Raw genomic sequence first — 22,265 nt, 5'->3', positions numbered from 1 at the left:
AGTATTGAGAGCCCTGTTAATTTATAATACAAAATCATTGTTTCTAGAAGACATCTTTCTAATACTAAAGGCAAATTTAAAATGAGACAGAGACTAAATCTATAGTTCATTTGAACGCATCTATACTCAGCCTTCGGCATTTGTCTTCTCCCTTCTCTAACACCTTCCCTTGAATCAAAGGCATTCAGTTCAGCAAAAGCATTCATCTAATGCAGAATAAAAAAATAAGGATGACAAACAAAGGTGAAATGATAATTCAGGAAAGGGGAAGAAATCACCTCTCTGCTTTGGAGGTGTGATTCATTGTTTTAATGAGGTCATTTGACAGGCAATGAATTCAAGACTTCCTATTCAAGTCTTCCAATTAATTCTGGAGACTAATTAGACTCTTGTCTCTCCAGATTTCTTTTCCACAAACAGTACACATGTAGTAGGACTAGTTCTTAAACCAAAATTTAGGGGCTTTAGTCCTCCTGCTTCACTAGAGCATGAAATGAATCCTAAACCAGCTTTCCTCCACAGCTTTACTTCCCTGCAGCCAAGTAAAAAAAAAAAAAAAAAAAAAAAAAAAAAAAAATCAAGATTTCCTTGACAGTTTGCCCAAGGCTATTTCCTAGATGGACCCTGACTGGTTAGATGTAAAAAAAGTAAAGCCAGCCTGGAGAGCAATCCCCACAACTACTTGGGGAAGCAACTAAACAATAGCTCAAAAGTGACATCTGAATGGGGAGGAAAAAAAAGATAAAAAGAAAGAGGGAACCCTACTGCCAAATACCTTCCCTTCCACACAGGCTCAAACCTGAAGCCAATTGTACAGGAAGAAGGGAACTGATGAGGCACACATGCTTTGGGAGAATGGGGCCAGAAGCTGCCTTCTATTAGCAAGAACTGGTACAGCATCTCTGTAGCCTCACTGAACAATGCCATCAGCACAGCCTCTCCAGTGAGGCCATGGCACCATCAGTGCCCAGAGGAAGACAATACACAGCAATTTAGCTTCTCGGTGAGGCCTGTACAAGGCATTGACTACATACCACAAAGCTTAGCTATCATCAAGACATGCAGTTAAGTTATTCTGCAATTAGGCAGCATGTAAACAAGCACAGCTTATTCTTGTCAAATCACCATTTATCCCTCTATTCTTACAATATTGTTATAGGTACTTCTAAGTTGTATTCAGGAGTACTTGCAGAAATGAAAACATGCAAGCTTAATTCCTCCCAACACTGTAGTACAATATAGGGCAGATCTCAGCAGGCATATAAACAGTTTTAGTTCACTGAATTCAGTGGTCAAATGGATGAACAACAAATCATGGTTTTCTAGAAACGCCTGTCTGCATTGCTTTAAAACACACATGTTTCTTCACTCTTTACCCTACAAAGTACCCTATTTGATTTCAAGTAATATGGACACATATTACAGTTAACTGTGGCTTAATAATACACCAGCCATCAGCTGAACTGCAATAAATGTCTATGAGCTCCTAGGCTCATCCAGATGTAAGGCAGTACACTGCACTGAGGCTTTAGGACACATCTTCAGTTACTATTGCTTCGAGTAGGTTTCCTACATATGCTGCCTTGCAATTACACTAAAAAAACAAATAGTAACATTAACTTGAAATAATTCATAACATAGTAGGACCAAAAAACCATATGATCCTTCAAAAGTTTAGAGGTTCCATTTCAGAAAGGTTGAGCTTTCTATTCATGTCCGCATACTGAATACATACATTATCTGAAGACATACCCAAAATAGTTTTTAGTTTTAAAAACCACAGTTCCTGGACCACTCTAAAAAGCTGCATCACAAGCCTGTCATTTGCTACAGCTACAAATTAAACTTGGGGAAACATATAGTTAAGCAAATACATCTCTACCTTTCTCAAAATGAAGTGGTAAAAGCTGTTGAAATAGTCCAGCCACTGAAGTAACTGAGCAGTCAGCGACTTAAATCTCTGCCCAAATTCTCCGGAGAATATGCACAACAATTTAATATAGTTTCTTTGGAAATCATATTGAAAGTTGTTATTAATTAAAAATTCCCAGCAAAACAACATTTTTATGATGCAACTTCATCTCCTTTTTCTCCCATTGTGCACTGGGTGAAGAATTATACTAACAAGATTGTCTGGATAGATTTAATCCTGCCTAAATGGGAGAGATCTCCAGTCCATTTGCCTGAAGCTTTGTATATTTCTGAGAAAAGAAAGCAGCAAAGAAACCCCAAGCCTAATTTATCTAGTTCTCTTCAAGGATTAGTCATCTGCAGGCATTGTGTAGCTCAACTGCATCTTTCAGAGTCAGTAAACATAAAAATTGCCCACTCATTGGATTTCTCTCCCATAGTAGTTTAAGAGTCTCATCATCATTTCTCCTGTCATCACTTTGGCAGTCCCACCAGTGGAAGCTCTAATTCACATCAGCCACAAATATTTCAGATTTTCTCCAAAGCCCAGTCTAAATGGGTGGTCTTGCTGCTACCAATAGCAGAGATACAATAACACAGATTTAGCCAGCCTCATTCTAAGAATATGTCTTGACAAAACCTCATTGATTTCATGCCCACAACTGTCTTCCTATTCTAAATAAGATCCTATTGTCAAGTATCAAAACCCTATCATCAAGATTACAGATTATATTTAAATTTCTTTGTTACATTCACTGCTAACATGAGACTCAAAATTCCCTGTGACCTACATTAAGATTCTCCATCACAGAACCAAGGCAGCAACTTGACAAAGGTCTGAGTGAGATTTTCCACAGGTGACGCATGGCACTGAGTGAAGCAATGGCTGCTCTGGCACATGGGTGATGCAGGAGGAGGATGCTGCTCCCTGTTCCTTTTCAAACACAAAAGTGCAAATCCAAGATTTGGTTATGGCACTGATTTTGCAGATAGCATACCCTTTAAGCCTGTGCAGTCCTAAAAATGAATTGCTATTCTCTCACATCAAGCCTTGTCTTATGTCAAGACTGCATGACATGTACTGCTTTTGAACTAGGTATGATAGTAACAGAAGAGAGAAGGGGAAGCAGAGAAAGTGTAAGCTATCTGAAGAATACTTCTAGCATTGTTTAATTTTGCGCAGCGGGAAGACCATCATCATGTCTCAAAGCACTGTCCACATTTGAGATCCCAAAGCCTATGCCCTGAGTCAGGCAGCTACTCAACTTCTCTTCAACGCTTGCAACTTAACTACACGGAGCAAAGAGATTGTGGCTCAAGTAAAAGGATGTAAAGTATAAATATAAGTCACATATTGCAGTGATTAACACCAATAAAAACACATACTTTACAGTTTGTTAGTTACCAGATGTATCTCTTAGCCACTGTTTTTTTTAACTGTCACATTTGTAGAAACAGCCAAGTTGGCAAATTGTGCCCAGAAATTATTTTTAGTTTCTGGCACATTTTACAAAACTAACTTTTAATGACTGAATGACACAGTCACACTGCATACGAAACTTGATTAGCAAATCAAGATTTTAATTTAAGGATCATTAACGTAAACTTAAATAGCACCCAAAAATCATACTGACTGTGCGCACTTTCCTCATTAACCTTTAGTTGCCCTGTTTGGGTAAACTACCTGACTCTTTACAACAAGGTTCCCACATTAAGCATATTTCCATACAAATTAAAATAACAGCTGTTAACTGCTACCTTAGAAAAGCTTTTAAAATTTTAGACCACATTCAACAGTCAAGCTATATTTCCCTTAGAAGAAAGGTTTCATAGCAGTTCCTCATAAGTTACTGTCAGCTACTATCTTCGGCCAATTTATAAAGAGGCTGAGAATTCCTTCCACCTGTCAAGTGACCTGGATAACTCTGCTTCTTCTGATGAAAAGTCAATCCAGAATACATGCAAAAATCCCTCAGTCTTTCCTTAACCTTTAGTCTAAGTGGAAGACACTAAGCAAAACTGACTTAAGTTTGTTGTTTTGGGGCTTTTTTTAAACAGATGGGATAAGAGCTTCAAGTTATTAAGCTTTCTGCCTGTACTATTTTTCCTTATGTTCCGAATAGTGGAGATATCATATTACACAAATTTTTCCCCAGTTACGGATTACTGTCTTTTGCAAACTGTATAACTCTTGATGCTAAAATTCCTAGTGCACTTGATTGACTGTATTTGATTGGTCAGGAGAAATTCTATCAGCTTACATCCATTCTCCACAAATCTTCTAGAAATCCTTTCACAAACCAATTACCACAATAGTTTTGAATGGTCTGCAAATACAAAAGGATTGCAGATTTTCTAGATGAGGTGTGGATCCTCATATAGCAAGTTTAAGCCAACTTAAAGGCTCTTCTTTGTCCACAAATGGCAAGTTCAAAGCTGCTATTTTTAAGTGGCCTGAGTTAACAGTCATGCAGTATTACTGGGCTTATGCTACAGATGAAGAAAAGCTGCTGTTGTGAAAACAGTCCTGGGAGATGACTCCCATTTTGGCAACTATCCTTACAGAAGAGTAGATTAAGCACTCCTCTCAACTTGGCTATCTCAAAAGATTGTCAAGGAAGATGGATATTTGCTCAGGTAAAAGAGGTGCCTCCATCCCATCAGCAGAGGGCTGAAGAGACAAGTCACAATTTCAGTATTAAAATCTCACCTTGATCCAAGTGCCTTGAGGGCAGTCAAGCACACGTCCAGGATGTTTCCTGCAAACTGCCATGCCAACTTAATTTACTGGCACGGCACAAATATTTCCTGCAGTTCTGTGACCAAGGTTTCCAGTGGAAAACTCACTAACATCTGTCATGTACCCTTATCAGACCTCTGAAATTTGTCAAGCCTCAGAGCTAAGAAAAATAATTCATATTACATGTTCAATGAAGGAGGAAGAAAGGTAATTATTTGATTCTCTGCTTTCCTCATCCACCTTCAGAAAACATGGAGATAAGAGGTCAGCACATGAGTGGCTGCTAAACTCTTGGTAACCTGTTCCTCCCACCCACTCATGACCCCCACTTTCTCTCGCTAGCCTGTGACAAGAACCATATCAGGCTCCACATGCCATATCAGTCTTCACACCTATCTTATGAAGAAGAACTAAGGTTCAATGGCACTTGCTGAGAGACAGTTGAAGGAGGCTGACAGGGGTCATCTGTAGTGTATCATTACTACAGTGCGACATCTGAAGACTTGATTTTTTGGCCTGGCATCTCCATAATGGGCCATGAGTGTAATCTGCTGTGAAGAAACCAAGGTACAACACAGACCAAGCTATACAAGTGTCATTATGCGAGTCTTTCTGGGTCAATTCCCTACACTGTCAAAAAATTAGTACCAGCAACTGTAATAGCAATTCTGGAGAATTCTCCCAATCTACCCCAAGAATCAATAAAAATGGAAGAGCCCTGAAGAAAGTACCTGATGGACAGGGAAGTGACTATTTAACCATACCAGTGGTTCTTCCTGACAGCCCGACTATCCTTAAGTCCCAGTAGTTTAAGTAGCTACAGCTGCAGATGTTAGAGGAACCAAGCTATATGCAGCCTTGTTTCAAAAACCAAATGCCTGGCCTCTAGTCATGCACAGCTGAAAGGTCCCTGACCAGGGGAATCCTAAAGCCACCCACTCTATTAAATACTGCTCAGCAGCCACTGGTGGGAAAGCACTGACTCCAAATTAAATGAAGAAACTGACCTACAACCAAGACTTTTTTTTTTTTTTCTTTTACAAAAAGTCCAAGTTTTTGTTACAATATTTACTCTTCCTAGTAAGCACTCATTACTATGAGAAGTAGACTATATTGGCACTGGACACATTAATGGATATTCAAGCTGAAAGTTGAGTTCTTTTAACTAAGTCCTGCTAGTTCAGATTATTCCACCATTGTATTCAAGTCCATTCACAGAAACAATTAGCTCAGCTGCATATCTACATAACAGTTCCCAGAATAAACAATTTTACTGTCAGAGATAAATGGCTTCACATTGAAGAGCACACAGTCCATCTCTGAAGTTGATATTTCATGCAAATATAGTAGGGTTTTAACCATCTGATGAGAATTGTGTTTAGTTCTCTTGCAACATAACAGCTTTAAGCATCAGTAAAGTCAATAAGGACATTACAGAGGACAATATTGATACTTCAGCCGGAATAATCAGCAGTTCCTCTACAGGGCCCAATCCTGTTCTTACTGTAGTCAAGTGACAGGCACAAACATTCCCAGGATATAAAGCCCCAAGCCCATCAGCTGCCCACCAATATTCCTATACTTACTTTATCATGAGTATAAACAAAAGTTACTTTAGCTTGAATATAGCTACACTTTCCACACATAAATAGTATTTAAGAAAAGTCTTTTTACCTCTGTTGGTTTGTAGCAATCTACAAGAGTTTCCTAGAAGCAAAATATGAAAGCATCAGTTCCAATACAGAATAACAGTGAACATATACAAGTCTACAGTATGAAACCTGGCAAGAGTGGGGAAAGAAAAGGAGCAAGAACCAGGAATCACTGGTTGAAGATACTACTGAAAACCAAGCATTATAGCAAGTCACCTTTGCTCCCTAGGTGGATCAGAATGATTTGCAACAGGAGAAAAATGATGGCTTCTTACTCCAGGTTGGAGGTTACAAAATCCCTCTCTCCGAGAAAAACTGGGAAGAAGGAGAATCCTAGAACATTTCTGCCAGCAATACACATGTGAAAAGTAGCTTTCTGTGAGGGCACCGCAGTCTTTGTAATGCAGAAATACAGATGTTAACTGGGTCAGGCATTCCTAGCAGGGCAGCTGCAGCAGCTAGGTTAGGCAGAAGCAGCAAAGCTATTTATGAATGCTGAGTAAACAGCCTGAGGCCATGCCCCATATCTCCATGGCTGGACAGTGGGCACTGAGAAAAGGGTGCCAAAAGGCACTGCAAATCAGATGTGGTGCATTTAGCCACCACATTAGTCACCCCCCAGAAGTGAACTGAGGGCAAACCACTGCTCTGGGACAGTTTTCCTTCCTTTAGTGCATCTGAAAAGATTATAAACAGGGACCCTCATATTGGTTTTATATCTTGATTTAGATACATGAATCTCTATGAAGACAATAATGTTTCTTTTCTTCTACCCCTCATTCTTCCATTCACTAACTTCTACCTCAAGCAGTATTCAGAGAATTAGAGAGCTGGTTTGAATTGTATGATTTCATCAGACAGCTTCTGAATTTCCCTACTAATTTCTGTTGCTGATCATATTATCCTTTCCTGAAGCTTTTAGACAAGTTACTCCAAGATAACTCAATGGATTCCAATTTCTAGCTAGTATAGACAGAGAAACAATTTCCAGTATCCTAAGGACAAGGGAGGATTTCTGGTCTGTATGTGCACGCATGTATATTTCTGCTGCTGCAGTGAATCACAGAAACTATCTGGTCATCATTAACTGACTCTCAGCTACATAGTTTTCCTACGTGACTGTTTATTTTTATGTGTTTTCTGTTCTTCATTTTATATAAATTAGAATGAGTCTAATCTGTCTCAGCATATCTCCCTATATTACTGGATTCTTTGAACTTTTATTTACTCCTGTTATCACCTACCTTCCATTAATTTTTTATCCTAAAGGATTTTGATTACCTTTGTACAATCCAGTAGGTTATGCTAAACTTGGACCTAGGAACATCTCAGTTCTAATTCTATGCTTACAGTGGTTTCAGTCAAACACAAGATATGGACCCAGATGCATTAATTCAGCCACATTCTGATTTAAAATTAGAAAATAGTATTACCTGTAATTTGAGAGCTCTCTCCTCTTCATTAGCTGCATCAAGAAGGTCATCAATGTCAATTTCTACATCTGGCATCTCTTCTTCCTGAAAAGCAAGAATTCCCACTTAGTCTATAGAGATATCCTTTAAGCTAGCTCAAAAGCAGCCTAGTGATAGTACACAACCCCATCCGCCTGGAGCCAGACAAGGAGGAAATCAGTAAAGGACAGTGGCCTGATTCCTTGCTCCCAGGCCAGCAGAAGACCAAGCCCCAGCCACACAGGAGGTGACAGCCCTTAAGCAACCCTTTCCTCACAGCTGGGAGTCACATTACTAACCCATGCTCAGCAGCATAAGTCATACTATTCTCACAGTACTGAGCAAGAGGATGAAGAAGAGGTCAGGGAAGAAGCAGCAGATAAGTTGCAGCAAGCCACGAAATTGCTTTGAAAACATTCTTGAGTGGACTGCTTATTTTGTTACACTATGGAAGATCTCCCTCGCTTAAAGTTGTCTTACAAGGATGACATACACACCCCATCAGAAGATCTCAGATTTCCAGTGCCTGCAGTGAAGCATTAAGTCTAAGGCATCCAGTATTTTAGAGAATTTTTTTTAAACCTCCTCCACCCATACACTTCTGCTTTTGCATCACCAGCATATCAGACATGCTGTTCCCTGAGTCAGAGCAGCAGTCCACACATTTTGAAGGACCCCTGAGCTCTAGAATCCTAATGAGAATTCGTCATCCACAGATACCACCATTTATTGCATTTACAATTAAGCAAAAAAAATATTCTGCTGGCCATTTTTTTGCATTTTCTCATCATAAAAGGCACTTCAAAATGGTAAAGCAGCTCCTCACTGCACATACAGCAAACACTGGTCTCAGCCTCTCCCCCACACCAAGTCCCACCCACGCAATGGCCTCAGTGCCACAGACACGCAGCTCCTCCATTGCCCCTGCTCCATCTGAGCCATGCATGGGCACTGCGAGTCTGTCCTCTCCCACAAGTACACTGTCGTCAATCGGGTCACTGGTGCTGCATCACCTTGGCACCTCCTGAATTAAAGCAAGGACCTGAAAGTGTCCAAAGGGGAGGGTGGATTTGAAAGTCAGGATGAAGCAACAACACCACTATACCCAGCAGCAGCTGTCTTCTTGTACCCCACCAACACTTTTCAAGATCCTTTAAAGAAGCATTTTGACAAAAATGCAGTGGTTCCAGAGATTTGCAAAAGTTTCAACAATTGTGAAATAATTTAACAGCTCCAACAGCAACTGCCACAGGTAACACCAAAATTACTCTTCTACTGGACAAATGAAGAGTCCAAACATTAGCAAGGAAGATAAATTAGCTCGAGTTAATCTACCAAAAGTTAAGTACCAAAGTGCCAAACAACTACCTATATCAGAAGCTCCACCTAAAATGCTAACTGCTCAACATTTATTTGGGTGTGAGGAAGAAGGACACAAGTAGGATAAGTACCTCATTCCCCACCTTTGAAGGAAAACGTGCAGGAACATGATAGCGTAGCTGTGCAGGCTGTTAGACCCGATGTATAAAAAAAACAGAAAGCACATCCTTTGCCCAGTTAGCAAGTTCACTCTTTCAGCACATATTTTAGTCAGAAAGGAAGTGCAGGCATTTGCTGAGATTAATCATAGAAATACTAGTTACTGTAACATAATCTGGCAATAAGGGAGTTTCTAACCCAATGCTATAGACTCATTAGCAAGTTAAACAAGGGGAAGAGAAGTCTTCCACAGACTACAAAGATATTCAGTAAAAGCCATCAATATTGGAAAAAATAAGGATTAATCCATAATGGTGGTACACTTACTTAGTAGCTTACTATCCCCACTCTACACTAATTCGCATATCACACTAAGAACCAGAAATTCCCTAAATGCAGTAAACCTCCTGAACGTTTTATCTAAGCAGCTCATTATAAATACTATTAAGATAGGGAGCCTGGAGTTACTGTTGATACTGTAAACTTAACAAAATATGCATCCATGGACCTGCATAAATGCCAATTATGCATCTGTCTGCGCTCAGAAGTGCTGTTCAGCACACTGAATATTTTTTCAGATACACGTTTTGAACTCTTGCCTGTCAGTGTGGCATTCTGGCAAACTGAAATGATGTTGAAAGGCAGCAGTGAGGGGGAATTCCCTAGAAGGTATATAATGCTTTTTTGTGATGACACTTCATTGAAGCCAAGCATTCCTGAAAGGTTAGTTTTACTCTGATTGGTAGCAGTCATGTAGGAGAAATCCTCTCTTCTATCCCTCTTCACTCTTATCTTCTTCAAATCAACTTTTTCCTACATCTTCAAGGTTCACACTGCCATCAGTCAAGAGGGCAACTGTACCAGTAATCACTGAAGCTTTGGTTTAAGAGGTTAACACAGCTCCTCTACATGAAGGAAAGCCATAACAAAAAAATAAATTAGGAATACTTCAGAAACCTTGTGTCTGACATACTGGCATTCAATTAAGTTACATTTTTTTGTAAAAGATCATGTGTACCTTCTCACTTCACAGCAGATTTGAACTCTGATACACAACACAAATGGAGGGGGAAGCCCCAAAAGGTAACTCTTGCTCTTATTTTTGGCTGAATGAACAAGCATAATAAAAGCATTTTTTCCCCATCTGAACTACTGTGCCTGCATGATCTCAAGAGTTTTATGTTAGGCATAAAAAACATGCACTTAGGTCAGGAGCCTGACCACTCCACAACAGCTGTAATGGCAGAGGGAAGGAAGAAACAGTCATGTCGTCTGTTTGCCTGATTTTATCGGTCACTTAAGTGTCATTGATCCTACTACAATTAGGTAGCTAGATCCAGATTAGGCTGGGGCAAGCCTGAAAGGGGCAGTGCATAGCCGAAGGATGGTATTTCAAAGGTCTTGTTAGTGCCATGAAGCTGTGCAAGAAAACCAAAGCACTACCATGTTCTGCTCCAGTGAGAGGGAGACAAGGTGCTGCAAATAGCAGATGATGGGGGGGGGGGGGGGGGGGGGGGAAAGAAACCGCAAGAAGCAGGCTGACAGGGAGCAGCCCCCAGAAAAGCTAAAATAAGAGGTGTGGGGGTTGTGGGTGCAGACACCCATCAACTGAAACAGTTGGGGGAGGGGAGGATGGACACTCTCCTTTTAAGCAACCTCTCCAGTTTGCATTAACAACGTAGGCAGGACATGAGCCAATTTCTGCTTGAGTATTCAAAAGTCAAAAAATATCACCAAAGTTAGCTTCCATGCTATTTAATGCAACTTAAATTCAACCTTGCATTGGAAGACAGCCCTGTGGTTATTTTAGGTTGCATGAATTCTTTGCAGGCTACTGGCAAAAGACCTTGGGGCACAGACATGCATTAAGTAGTAAATAGCTGTAACAGTTCAAGACATTATAACCTCTCCAACTGTTTGCTATTTAGCCTCTGGCAGAGACGATCACAGCCCCAACAGTGAATGGAACAGAAACAGGTGAGCATCCCTTAGTGAGACCAGGGAAAAGGTCTGACAGCCTCTGAAACCACCTCCCACAGCAGCTTAAGCCAAAGGGCTGGATTTTGCAGGGCCAGCTGAACAACACTTGCACACTCTAGTCTACTGACCCTGAGGACAGCACCTCCAGCACAGCAAGAGCAGGTCTGACATCATTACAAGTATTTACTAAGTAAACATTTATCTGAGGGTTTACAATTTAAAGGGCAATAGTTGCCCTGTGAATAACTTCACAATATAAACCCAACCCCAAAATTAGCCTGCTATCCCTCATCCTCACTGCCCATTCACTGTGCATCATCTCATTCACAGTGCTGGGAAATAATGAAACAGGTTGGTTTGGTTTTTACTTTAGATTTTAAGTTTGGGAGAGAAAGAAGAAGTACAGCAAGAAAAGTTAAAGCCATCATTTGTATAGTGAGTTTGGAAGTAACCTGAAAGGACAGCAAGAGAAAGATGAAGGAAAAGGAGGGAAAAAAGACCATACAATTCAGATGTATGAAAGTTTCAGACTGTATGAATCAGGGATTTCTCTCAAAGTCCTGGAAGATGACCAGCATAAGTGATCAAAGCCAAACTAGAAAAGAGGACCAGTTCTTTCAGAAGCATCCATTTAATATATGAAAAGATTTATTTATTTTTAAATAGAGGCATCTGCTGGACATCTAATGCAGCTAGCTCTAAACAAGTTCATCTGCAGATATGGATGGCACTGCCCTAAAAAAATCCCAAGTGTTCCTCATCGCAAAGCATTCAGTTGTTTGGGGGACTTATGGGTCAGGGCAAAAGTAGATAAAAGTGAGAATAAAAAGAATAGTTTAAGTGATCAAAAATTATGAAACCAGAATCAAAAGAAAGTTCTTTTTGACTTAAAGCTAATCCTAGTTCAGTGAAGCATCAAAATAAACAGCTAAAATAAAGCTGTTTGCAACACAAAAAGGCTGCTAGTATCTATTGATTGGTATGAGGAACAGAATATTAGGAAATGACGTTAAAGACAACAAGAGACTCAGAAGTGCCAGGGTTGGGGACACTTGCAGTAGGAACAAGAATCCTCAGTAGTACAACCCAATTACTAAATGACCATATGTTTTCTCCAATCCTAAAAAAAAATTAACAGCGGTAATGCCATAGCAGCCATGATGATCTAATGTTAGACATGCAAAAAAAAATTATCTCCCATTTCTGTTGGTCAATGTGAAGTGGTTCATGCAACAGTGAATAGTAGTTTGCACAGTTGTTTATCAATGAACACATTTAGGATCCTGCTCCCAGTATGATACAATCCTTATGCAGTTACATCCTATTTTCTCCCCTGCCAGACACCTATCTCATTAGCAACCAGTCAGTTGAATGTGAAATCTCAAAGGCAACACAGGGTGCAAGGCTCCACACCCCTAAGCACATGCCATCCAGTCTCGGTTTCAACTAGGAGAAAAGCCTGGGTTACACCCAGGCTGTTCTAACCAGAGCAGCAGCCTCTTCCACCAACACCAAGTCTACCTTTCTTCATCACTCTTGTTCATTAAGTAAAAGTGCAGAGACAATAAAGGCAAAGTTACCAGATTTTTCCACTCATTTTCAGTCAATGATCCTACTGTTTCTGAATAATCATAATTTATCTGCAGCACTGTGGCTATTTACAGAAACCTTCTTCTGTGTAGAGTGTCAAAGCCTTGACCTCATGTGGATACAGTTAAATACCTAGAAAGGAGGGACACTAAGTGTACGCTTCTCAACAGAACGGCTTACACAAATTGTCCAGTATCGCACAGGAACACCAACTGCATCTATAGCATGGTATGAGTGGCTAGATAAGTCAAGGACACAGTGTTTTATCTATATGGTCTAGATCTGATCTACCCTTACCACTGGAGCTAGCAGGGGACTGTGCCCATAGCCTTGCACACACACCACTAGAGGGTGGTAACACTTTACAAACACAGCAAGGGCCCCTGAAGTTGCTGGCAGAGCATGGAAGAGTCTTCTGAGACCTAGATTCAGTTCTCAGGTCTGCAGAACAGCAGTCTAACTTCTGCCCTCAAGTACCACTTCCCTCTGGCTCCTGTTCTTAAAAATTTAGCCCTCAGCTTTTACTCACAGCTTGGTTCCTGCAAAATCCTACCTCCTCTGCTCCTACCTCTTTCCTATATGTCCTTTCTCCTCAGCTGAGGGCCAGAGGAAGGACCACTGCAAGCAGAGAAAGCAGCGACTCTCAGCTCCTGAGGACTGTGACCAGGGCTCCCTACCAAGAAGAACAACAACAAGAGCCCAGCCCCTCCTAGTTCCCTATAGAGGAAGCTTGTTCACATAAGACAATCTTTGAGCTTATTGCCAAACTTTAACAAGTTTGGGCACATGACAAGCACAAGTGAAAGAGGAGGGAAGATGCTTGATTAAATTGAGAACAATTTCATGAACTGGCCACAGGCATCTCTGACACAAAGCAAGTCTGCTCCCTCCTAAATTCCCAAGGTCAGACATACTAGTGTTTCAACTAAGCCGTTGAAAGTCCTCATGCAATGCGGAAAAACCACTTTTTTCCTCCTGATTTTAGTCTCAACATCAGAAATAACTAACTCTTACCTAAAAGCCTTTCCAAGATACTCCAGCTGAGGCAGGCACCTACTGCGAATCTCTTCAGCTCAGATAATTTCAATTTGGACAAGTTTAACATTTTTAAAGTGTGTTTTCCAGTTGTTAAATCAAGGGTAATGCCAAGAAGAATGCTTATGGGGCTCTGCATGGAAGAATACACACCTTGCTGTGAAGCAGAGGAGGAGCTTACCTAAGAATCATCAGTGCCTGGCAATAAAGAGGATGTAACAAAGCTGCGGGAAAAGGTTATTAAGCTAGATGAGAAAGATGGACAGACACACACACAATGATAGTGCCTACACAGGCAGGTACAGCTGGACCTTAGCTTACTCAGCCAGTGTGCACAAGCTGCACGGTCAAGAAACTATAGCTGCATTAGTGCAGCTTTCAGACCAAGAGAATAAACACTGTTGGCAGAGCATTTACATTCAGGTGCCATAGTTTATTAACACAGCAATCAGATTTCCAGACCAAAGCTTACCCACATCCACCTGGCTCAGAGAAGAAAGAGCTAGCTAAAGCCTGTCTGCATCTACCAATTCACCCTATGTTGATTAGTAGGTAAGTGGGCAAATAGCCTGAAGCTTGTATTAGGAAGAACACATCTTACTCCAAGGAAATCCCAAAGAGGAGACCTGTTGGAGATTCATGTCTGAACCCAGGGAACAGGGAGCACTCTCAAGCTCCCAGGTCTAAAGTGTAACTTAACAGCATCCCAGGTCCATGTCAGTATGCAACTTAGGTGTGTGCTGCCCCCAACCAGAGACACACTATGAGAAAAAGCACAGGATTACATGTTAAAAAAGGATACCACCATGCTCCTTGCACAACTGGAAGAGCATGCCCATCCCACCACCTAACCAGCCTTCACTGAAACAATGTGGTTAGGAATTCTTCCTTCTCCTTCCTCCCCTTATCCCAGCACAAGCAAACACACTCTTTTAAACACATACACTTCAAAATAAAGAGACAGATTTGCAGAAATAACCTTATTTAAGTCAGTAAAGGCTGCAAGGACAATACTGACTGGGTGGAGGATATGACAGTGACTAGATCCCTTTGGATTTTCCAGGCTAGTACTTTCTGTATAAGACATACCTTTAATATATCAGGATGTCCATACACATCACTTTAAGCAGCTGATCAACAAGTCACTCGTGAAAACATGAGTCATGCAAGCTGAAGCTTCAAAGAGCAGGGAGCTCACTCTTGACCACCAATGAGCAAGGAAAAAAAAGAGAGGAGACTGAAGCTCCTTCTTTAGCTTTAGATCAACAGTTCATTCACTATTTCTGGTGAAGAACTACATAGCTTTCACAGTATTGTCAACTGCAAATATTTGAAAAAAGCACAGAGGGCTGCAAAACCATACTGTCACAAGGTGGCAATAACCTGTTGATCTAACACACTCGTCTACATGAACAAACTAGGGTACACTCTCCAATAGACAGCAATAGGGAGTCAAAGGGAAAATGAAACTAGGGGTCTGAAGGGCTTTTACTCACATTTCATATAAGCCATTTGCAAGCATTCTGGTGAAAAATACAGTTCCTTTTTATAGGCTTGGTAAGATGTCCTAAAGTTAGCCCTAGTTAAAAAAACACTAGCCCATGGTGCATCTGAAGCAAATGGTTTCCTTGGCCAAAATGCAAAAAACAGACAGAGGAGAGGGATCCTGTGAGAATGTCTCCTTAACGGCTGGTTGTAAATATTCAGAATCACTTACTCCTTTCTGAAGGCTATGAAAGGGGGTAAAGTTAGCCAAAAGACTCACAGAGGAAGAGGCACACAGCTGAAGTATAAGGGCAGCCTCTAAGTAGCTTGGCCTCCTCCATACCCACCACCATCTCCATTATCATTTCCTGTTATACAGGTTAACAGACCAGTTTGAGCAATATGTCCCTTACAGGCAAGGGAGGGACCCAAAGTTTGGATTTAACCAGCCTCCACAATGACAAGTTTAAAGGTTTTTAAATTTTAAAGGGATGCAATCAAACAACAGGGACATACTTCCTCTGTGAGTTACATTATCTGACAACATAACTTGTCAGCTGGTACTCTTACAAGCTGCCTGGAAAGCATATAATCACAAAGGTCACAGGTTTGGGGGTTTGGTTTTGGGTGGTGGTAGGGAGGAAAGAATTCAGGACAGAATGGTGTCAAGCAGGACAATCCCTGTATAAGGATATTACCCTAGGCAAACTGGGACAGTAACCCTGTATGTTAGTGTTACTTATCAATACCAAGAACAGCTCAAACTTCCTTATTTAGAAACAATTATAAAGAAAAAACATAGTGCAAAACAAATTTAAAACAACTTCTGGGAATCACTTAAGTATATGGGCATCTTAATGTCCATGTATGTGCCAGGAGTTAGGTACAGCTGTAGCTTCAGAATTCAAATAGAAATGAAAAATACACTAACAGGGCAATGACTATACAGGACACAAAACACTTAAAATTCTAGTTATGAACCTCATTAAAGAAATTAACAACAACTGATATTTTCAATAAGCAGGGGAGGAGCACCCACTCAAGCCAAGTTCTTCCATCTCATTACCCAAGCTGGCTCTTTCTCTTCCCTCAGTCACTGTAAACCGTTGTTTGTTTCAAGCTGGCATTGCCACAGATCGGCCTCTTCTCTTGGCTCTCAAGCGACTGTAGAGCAGATGAAGTGGACAGATGCTATTCCAATTACAAGTTCCATTCAAAGAGTCAGCCCCTCTAAAGCAGCATACGCAGCCCGAATTTTTATTATAAAATAGCACACAAGTCCACCAAAACAGCAACAGCACAATCCCGGCACTTCAGTGATAGAGAAAGAAGCAAGTCTGTTGTGCCCTTACTTCAGTTGGGGTACCTCTGTCAGCATGGAGGGATCAGGGTTATGGGCAGAGATAAGAACATCATCCTTCAATGCAATTCCTGTGAAAGCTCCCTTTATGGGCAAGCCTTTGTGAAAGAGGACAGGGAAAGGACCTCCACATCCAGAGCACTGGTCCCCACCCAGCTTCCCTGAATATCTTCACCCCCCACCCCCAGAACACAAGCCTGCCTGCATTGACAGTCAACACAGAGGCAGCTGCTGTCTTTGCAGACGCCACTGCAGTTTTGCCTTTCCTTCAATTAGAAGGCTAGAGGGCAGAAAGACAATGGCAACACACCATGATTTCCTCTGGACAAACTCCTTACAGCTACGAGCTGCCCAAACACTGAATTTAAGTCAGCTGCTTAGGTCCTACATCAGAACATGGTTAGCACACATGACATATTACCCCATTTAAGGGGTGGGGGAAAAGTAAGACAGCCAACTGTGTCAAAAGTCAGCTGGAAGAAGGGAAAGGGAAGGTTAAGTTAAAGCACAGTAAGACAGGTACAAGTACTGCCAAACCATTCACTGAAGTGAAGTTACTCAGGGAAAGGGAGGCAGGGCCAATTTCAGAGGACAACTCAATATATAGAGGCTACGCAACTAAAGGTTTTTGGAATTGGAGCAACAGAAAATCTGGACCACTCTCCTGCTACTGTGTTCTGCTGCACCACAGACAGATACCGCACATCACACCTAACCTGCCTTAGTGCCACATCGTTATGCCAACACAAGGCTTGGAATAAAACATGGTACCACTTCGCATCCAACAAAAGAGCAAGTAGTTGAAGAACCGTTGACATATTTACTTGAAGCTAGCACTTTATAACATTAGTAGCTTGTAACAGACAAAGCATCAAAACTTCCATGAGCTGTTTCAATGTAGATTCTGGCCTACCTACACCCAAGAGTGATGGCAACAGGATATTTAAATGGAGGTCAGGGGCTCTCTTTAATCAGTAAAGGCTAACCAGCCATTAAAATTCACTGTATACTTCTGCATCAATGTGACCACGACTGTCAGAGACACCTCTGTTTTTATATAGACGATGTGAGAATGCCACGGTGACCTCAGTCAAATGCTCCAAAACCATCTCTGCAGAAGAGGAAACCTTGGTCCTATCTTTCCACAGTTCCCTGTTCTGCTTGCTAGCAGGGCCACAAAGCTGCTATTGAAACAATAATGTGTTACAAGAGCTAAACTGGAGTTTTATTGCACTTCAAACCCTGCCAACTCAGCTGAGGCTGGGTTTGCCTAGCAGACACACTGCCTACTGTTGGTCACCAACACACCTGTCAAGTTTTCTCAGCTGGAAGGAAGACTTTCTGTGCTCTTTCAGGAGGCTGTGCCATTTTACTTAGACACCCTCAGAGCCAGCACGGGCTGGCTGCCACATTTCACTGGCTGCATTCTCCCATTAGCAGCAGGGAGGTAACTGTATGTACAGATGCAGGCTTCAACTCCATAAACAGCACTGGAGGCTTGTGCAGGCGCCTCAACCAATAAAGATAAATAACAGATCCTTTTACTTTTCTTCTCCCCACTTCTGTTCAAGAATTTTTTTCCTCTCAGCTTTATTCTTTTTAATTGAGAGCTAAGGAAGTAATTTGCAAAGAATCAACAGGAGTAACTTTTCCTCTTACTAGCTGTTAAATGGGCTTTTGTAAAAAAGTAAAAAAATGCATACACCCAATACTCAGGTTTGGGTTTTTTTAGCAAATTAATTTCTTGGTACCCTGTGTTTTAACAAGGTTTCAAAAGAGGCTGTTGTGTAGGTGACTGAAAATACTTATCCTGGGCTCTGGACTTGCTATTTTTAGTTCGGTATGTATCTGTTGCTTGAATGGGTGACTGAAACACTAGTCAGGGGTCACACACTTGCAGTGCTGACTCTGGTCTGTCCATACACAGTAGTTCTTCTATGAGCAGCTGTTTAGGAAGCACTTGCTCAGATCTCCTGCCATAAAGCATACAACAGTGAGAAACCAAATTAGGCTCTGACTTGGAACAGAACAGCTTCTAGGAATCTCATGCTGGCCAAAAAACACAGTTTGGCAAGCCTTGCTTGGTTCGTGGCCCCATCATTCATTTTAATACTTCCATTGGTTCATTTGGGAAATGGAAGTTGAGTCAGATGCAACTTGTTATTTACTCTTATTTTACCATATGGGTATTTAATAACTTCAGAAAAATTGTGACTGCCCTTAAAAATCAGATGGCTTTAACTATGACACTGATGCAGCTGCCCAGTACAACAGAAACATGGCCCCTTCTCCTGAATAGGCAGAATACCTCTTTGTGCTTTCCTCTCCTGGCTGGGAAATCCTTGCCTAGTCTACCAGGAAAAGTCATCATGATGCCAATGCAGACACAGCTGCAAAGTTAGAAAAAGGCATCTTTCCTCAACATTTCCCTACAGACAAAATAGTACAAGCCAGTAAGAAATATACAAGGAAAGCTCCATTTCTCTACCACTTGAATATTTAATAAATGTCTCATCTGAGAAGTTTGCATCCATAGAAGATAGAGCAAACAAGTAAGTGCTGGAAGGTGAAAGTTGAACATCAAGTTCAGACTATATTCTCTGCCATTAGTATGGGCATATTAATTCCTTTCAAAATGGTGATTTTCAATGGAAGCATTCAGTTCTTTCTTGCATTGAGGTGGTGTCTTCCCAGCTGGTTTGTTAACCAGCATTTCTGTCTTGCAGCATCACACCTCCTTCACACTTGCAAAAGCACCATTTCACTACCTGACATAGGGGTTCACAGGTCCTGTATGCCATCTCATCCCGTTTTAGTTGACATCTAATTGTCAGTAAGTTTTAGCCCATTCTTTTTTCCAAAATTCTTTTATTATATCCACATGTAGCACATTTGAAAAGAATTTAGGCTTTAGCCTTCATTTTAGGATACCTCCATTTAAAAGCTCTAAGAAGTCTGGCAAAAGTGTCTTCCCATTCATTTAGTTTCAAGTATACACATTCACTCTTTCCTGAGAGTCTCTGAAAAACAGGTTGTAAGGCAGCACTATAGTTCCACATTAAGAGCACATCCTTGCAACCAGAGCACTGGATGCAAGAGAAGAGTTCACTGCAAAGAAGTCCAAAGCACCACTAAAAGAAAAGCTTCTGGCAAACCCTTCTGAGTCCCAGCTCCTCCCACATTCTTCTACCCATTTCACTATGAAGCCCCCTATGTCCCTACGGGCACATTTACCTATCCCAAGAGAGGCAAACTTTTGCTCACTGCCAAAGGATTGCACTCTAAACTACGAGCCAACCTTATAAATGGTGTTGCCATCTTGAAAATGCAAACTGAAAAAGTATCATTTGACAGAGTCTGCAGATGATCTGCAACAACTGTTTTAAGAACAGATACCAGCCTAACTGCCTTCCAAGGTAGCCTGCAGTATCAGGACCTCCCACTTCCTCTCCCAGGATCCTTAAACAGTGCACTTTTCCAACTGAATTCTCACTTTGCTGTGGTCAGCCTAAAATTTGTTCTCCTTCTCCTGCTTCAACTTCAAGATTTATCTTTCTTAAGCAGATGTCATAAATACATGTTAAAATATTTTCCTCCATTTTTCACAGAGACACAAACATGCAAAGTCAGGACTTGTCAGCAATCTCTAATCATCTGCATTGTTGAAATGGTCACAGGCTGAAGAAAAATGTGTGTTTCTCTTCCCAGTGGCATTCCAGTAGAATTAAGAGTTATGGATTATATGGATTTTGTTTTTTATGAATAAAAGCTTTGTGGCTTCATAACCATAGCCTGAAGAGTCATTTAAGGCATACTGAAGAAAAAACGTATAACATAAGGCAAGATATTTGTTGTTTTGACTTAGTATCAAAGTAAAAAAACCAAAGTCGTTCAGAAGCATCTAATTTACTAACAACTTTACTTTTTAAATGCTAAGGAGCCCATCATCTTCCAGGACATGCTATCTTGCCGGCAGCAAACATGTGGCAGACCTTTTCACATTGGATAATGAAAATAATGTGGTGGGCTACATGATCACAACAGTGTTAGCAAGCCCAAAACAGAATGGGGCCAAAGTGCTGAGGTATCCCTCTGCTCCTCAGATACACAAACAGGCAATATTTTCCAGCACAACCGTAAAAATTCTACATGCTTATGGAACAGCTGCTAGCCCTCACAAATCACTGTAGCTGAAAGATGATGCAGGCAAACAGAGCAAGTCCAGGACTGAAGAGGGTCCTTACATGAGATGAACTTACAGACTGGCAATATCAAGAACAGAGAAATTGCAATTGGGCTGAACTGAAGGGAAAGAACCCCAACAGGCTGCTGAAAGATGAACGCTAAATTTTTTTCCCTCTCTTAGCAGCACAACTCCTATGTACGTGCTAAAGAAAACAGCTGCTTAAACTGTTTCCTGTGACTGAAATACAGCTCTGGGAAAGGACTATTTTTTAAAAGCTATATCAAGCCTAGCCCTTCATTACTGGGTTGGAGCCCCAGCAGAAGGGCTATAATCCTCACATTTTCAAGTTAACAGAAGAGTGATAGACTATTCCTAAGTATTTTTTTTGCCTACTGTGTTAATTAACAAGGTGGGGAGGGGAAGAAGATTTTAAGGGGAGTGTAATTTTCTCAAGTATCCCTTAAATGCCAGAAGGAGCCACCTTCAATTATCAGGAAAACCAAAGCTTTGCAGAAAGGAAAGAACTTGCATGCATAGTCAAGATCTCATTTCTTAAATAGTTTCCTGGTTCTGTAGGACAGCACACACCAGGACTACCTGGGATCTAAAGCACTTCAATGTAAATCAGAAATCCTCTGCAACTCTTGAAGTCCAGAACACAACCAGAGCAACACTTCTGGTTAGCATTGAGTTTCCAGAGGCCAAAACAAGGAGGTGTTAAGCAGGGGCTTTGTCTACAGCCAGCTAGACACAGCTTTTCAGACAGAACCCAAATGAGTACAGCAGTCTTTCAGTTTTCTCCTGAAGTTATTTACCTACTATGCAAAGCATTTCCAGCAGTTTAGGTATATTAAAAATATAGCCAAACAGTAGCTTCATTCAGATTGATGTTCTACTGAACTGCAATACTATTTCATGTTACACCATCCAACAGGACACTATATACACAGTTTATACATATATATATACACTAACCCTTCAGAAGCATGTTAATAGACCACAAATATGCACCTACATACACATATGTATGAACAGTTACCTGTTGTTACAGAAAGTTACCAGAAGAAAAAGAATCTGTACGCAGATTTCTGCGACGAAAGTATAGGTAGCAAGGCCTTGAAGAAGCACGGCTTGCCGTAGCACAGCAGAGCATGTTAACAAGCCATCTGTTCATTATAACAAGCTCAACAGGATTCAGCTTCTAGCTACAGAGATGCTACCTACAGCATGTCCCTTGATCAAGCAGACAGTTGTTGGATATTGCCAAAGTCTTGCCACATCCCTTTCAGAGAACATGTTATATGTCTCTGCCACCAGCACAGTCTGGATTTAAAAACTGCTTTCCCAGGGGGCTGTGCCTTTGAGCAGAATTAGTCACACTAACAGGCAGCCCAGA

The 22,265-nt window shown here is 41.1% G+C and overlaps 1 protein-coding gene across 1 annotated transcript in view; it reads right to left on the bottom strand.

Moving 5' to 3' along the window:
* Positions 1-22,265, bottom strand: part of PPP1R14C (protein phosphatase 1 regulatory inhibitor subunit 14C) — a 53,657-nt gene that overhangs the window by 4,856 nt on the left and 26,536 nt on the right. Inside the window, 2 exon segments of the mRNA XM_030023229.2 lie at positions 6,326-6,358; positions 7,737-7,820. Of these exon segments, the coding sequence (XP_029879089.1) occupies positions 6,326-6,358; positions 7,737-7,820 (117 nt within the window).

The sequence above is a fragment of the Aquila chrysaetos genome, chromosome 8, assembly GCF_900496995.4.
Source record: "Aquila chrysaetos chrysaetos chromosome 8, bAquChr1.4, whole genome shotgun sequence".
Lineage (NCBI taxonomy): Eukaryota > Metazoa > Chordata > Aves > Accipitriformes > Accipitridae > Aquila > Aquila chrysaetos.
This window is presented reverse-complemented; position numbering and strand designations above follow the sequence as displayed.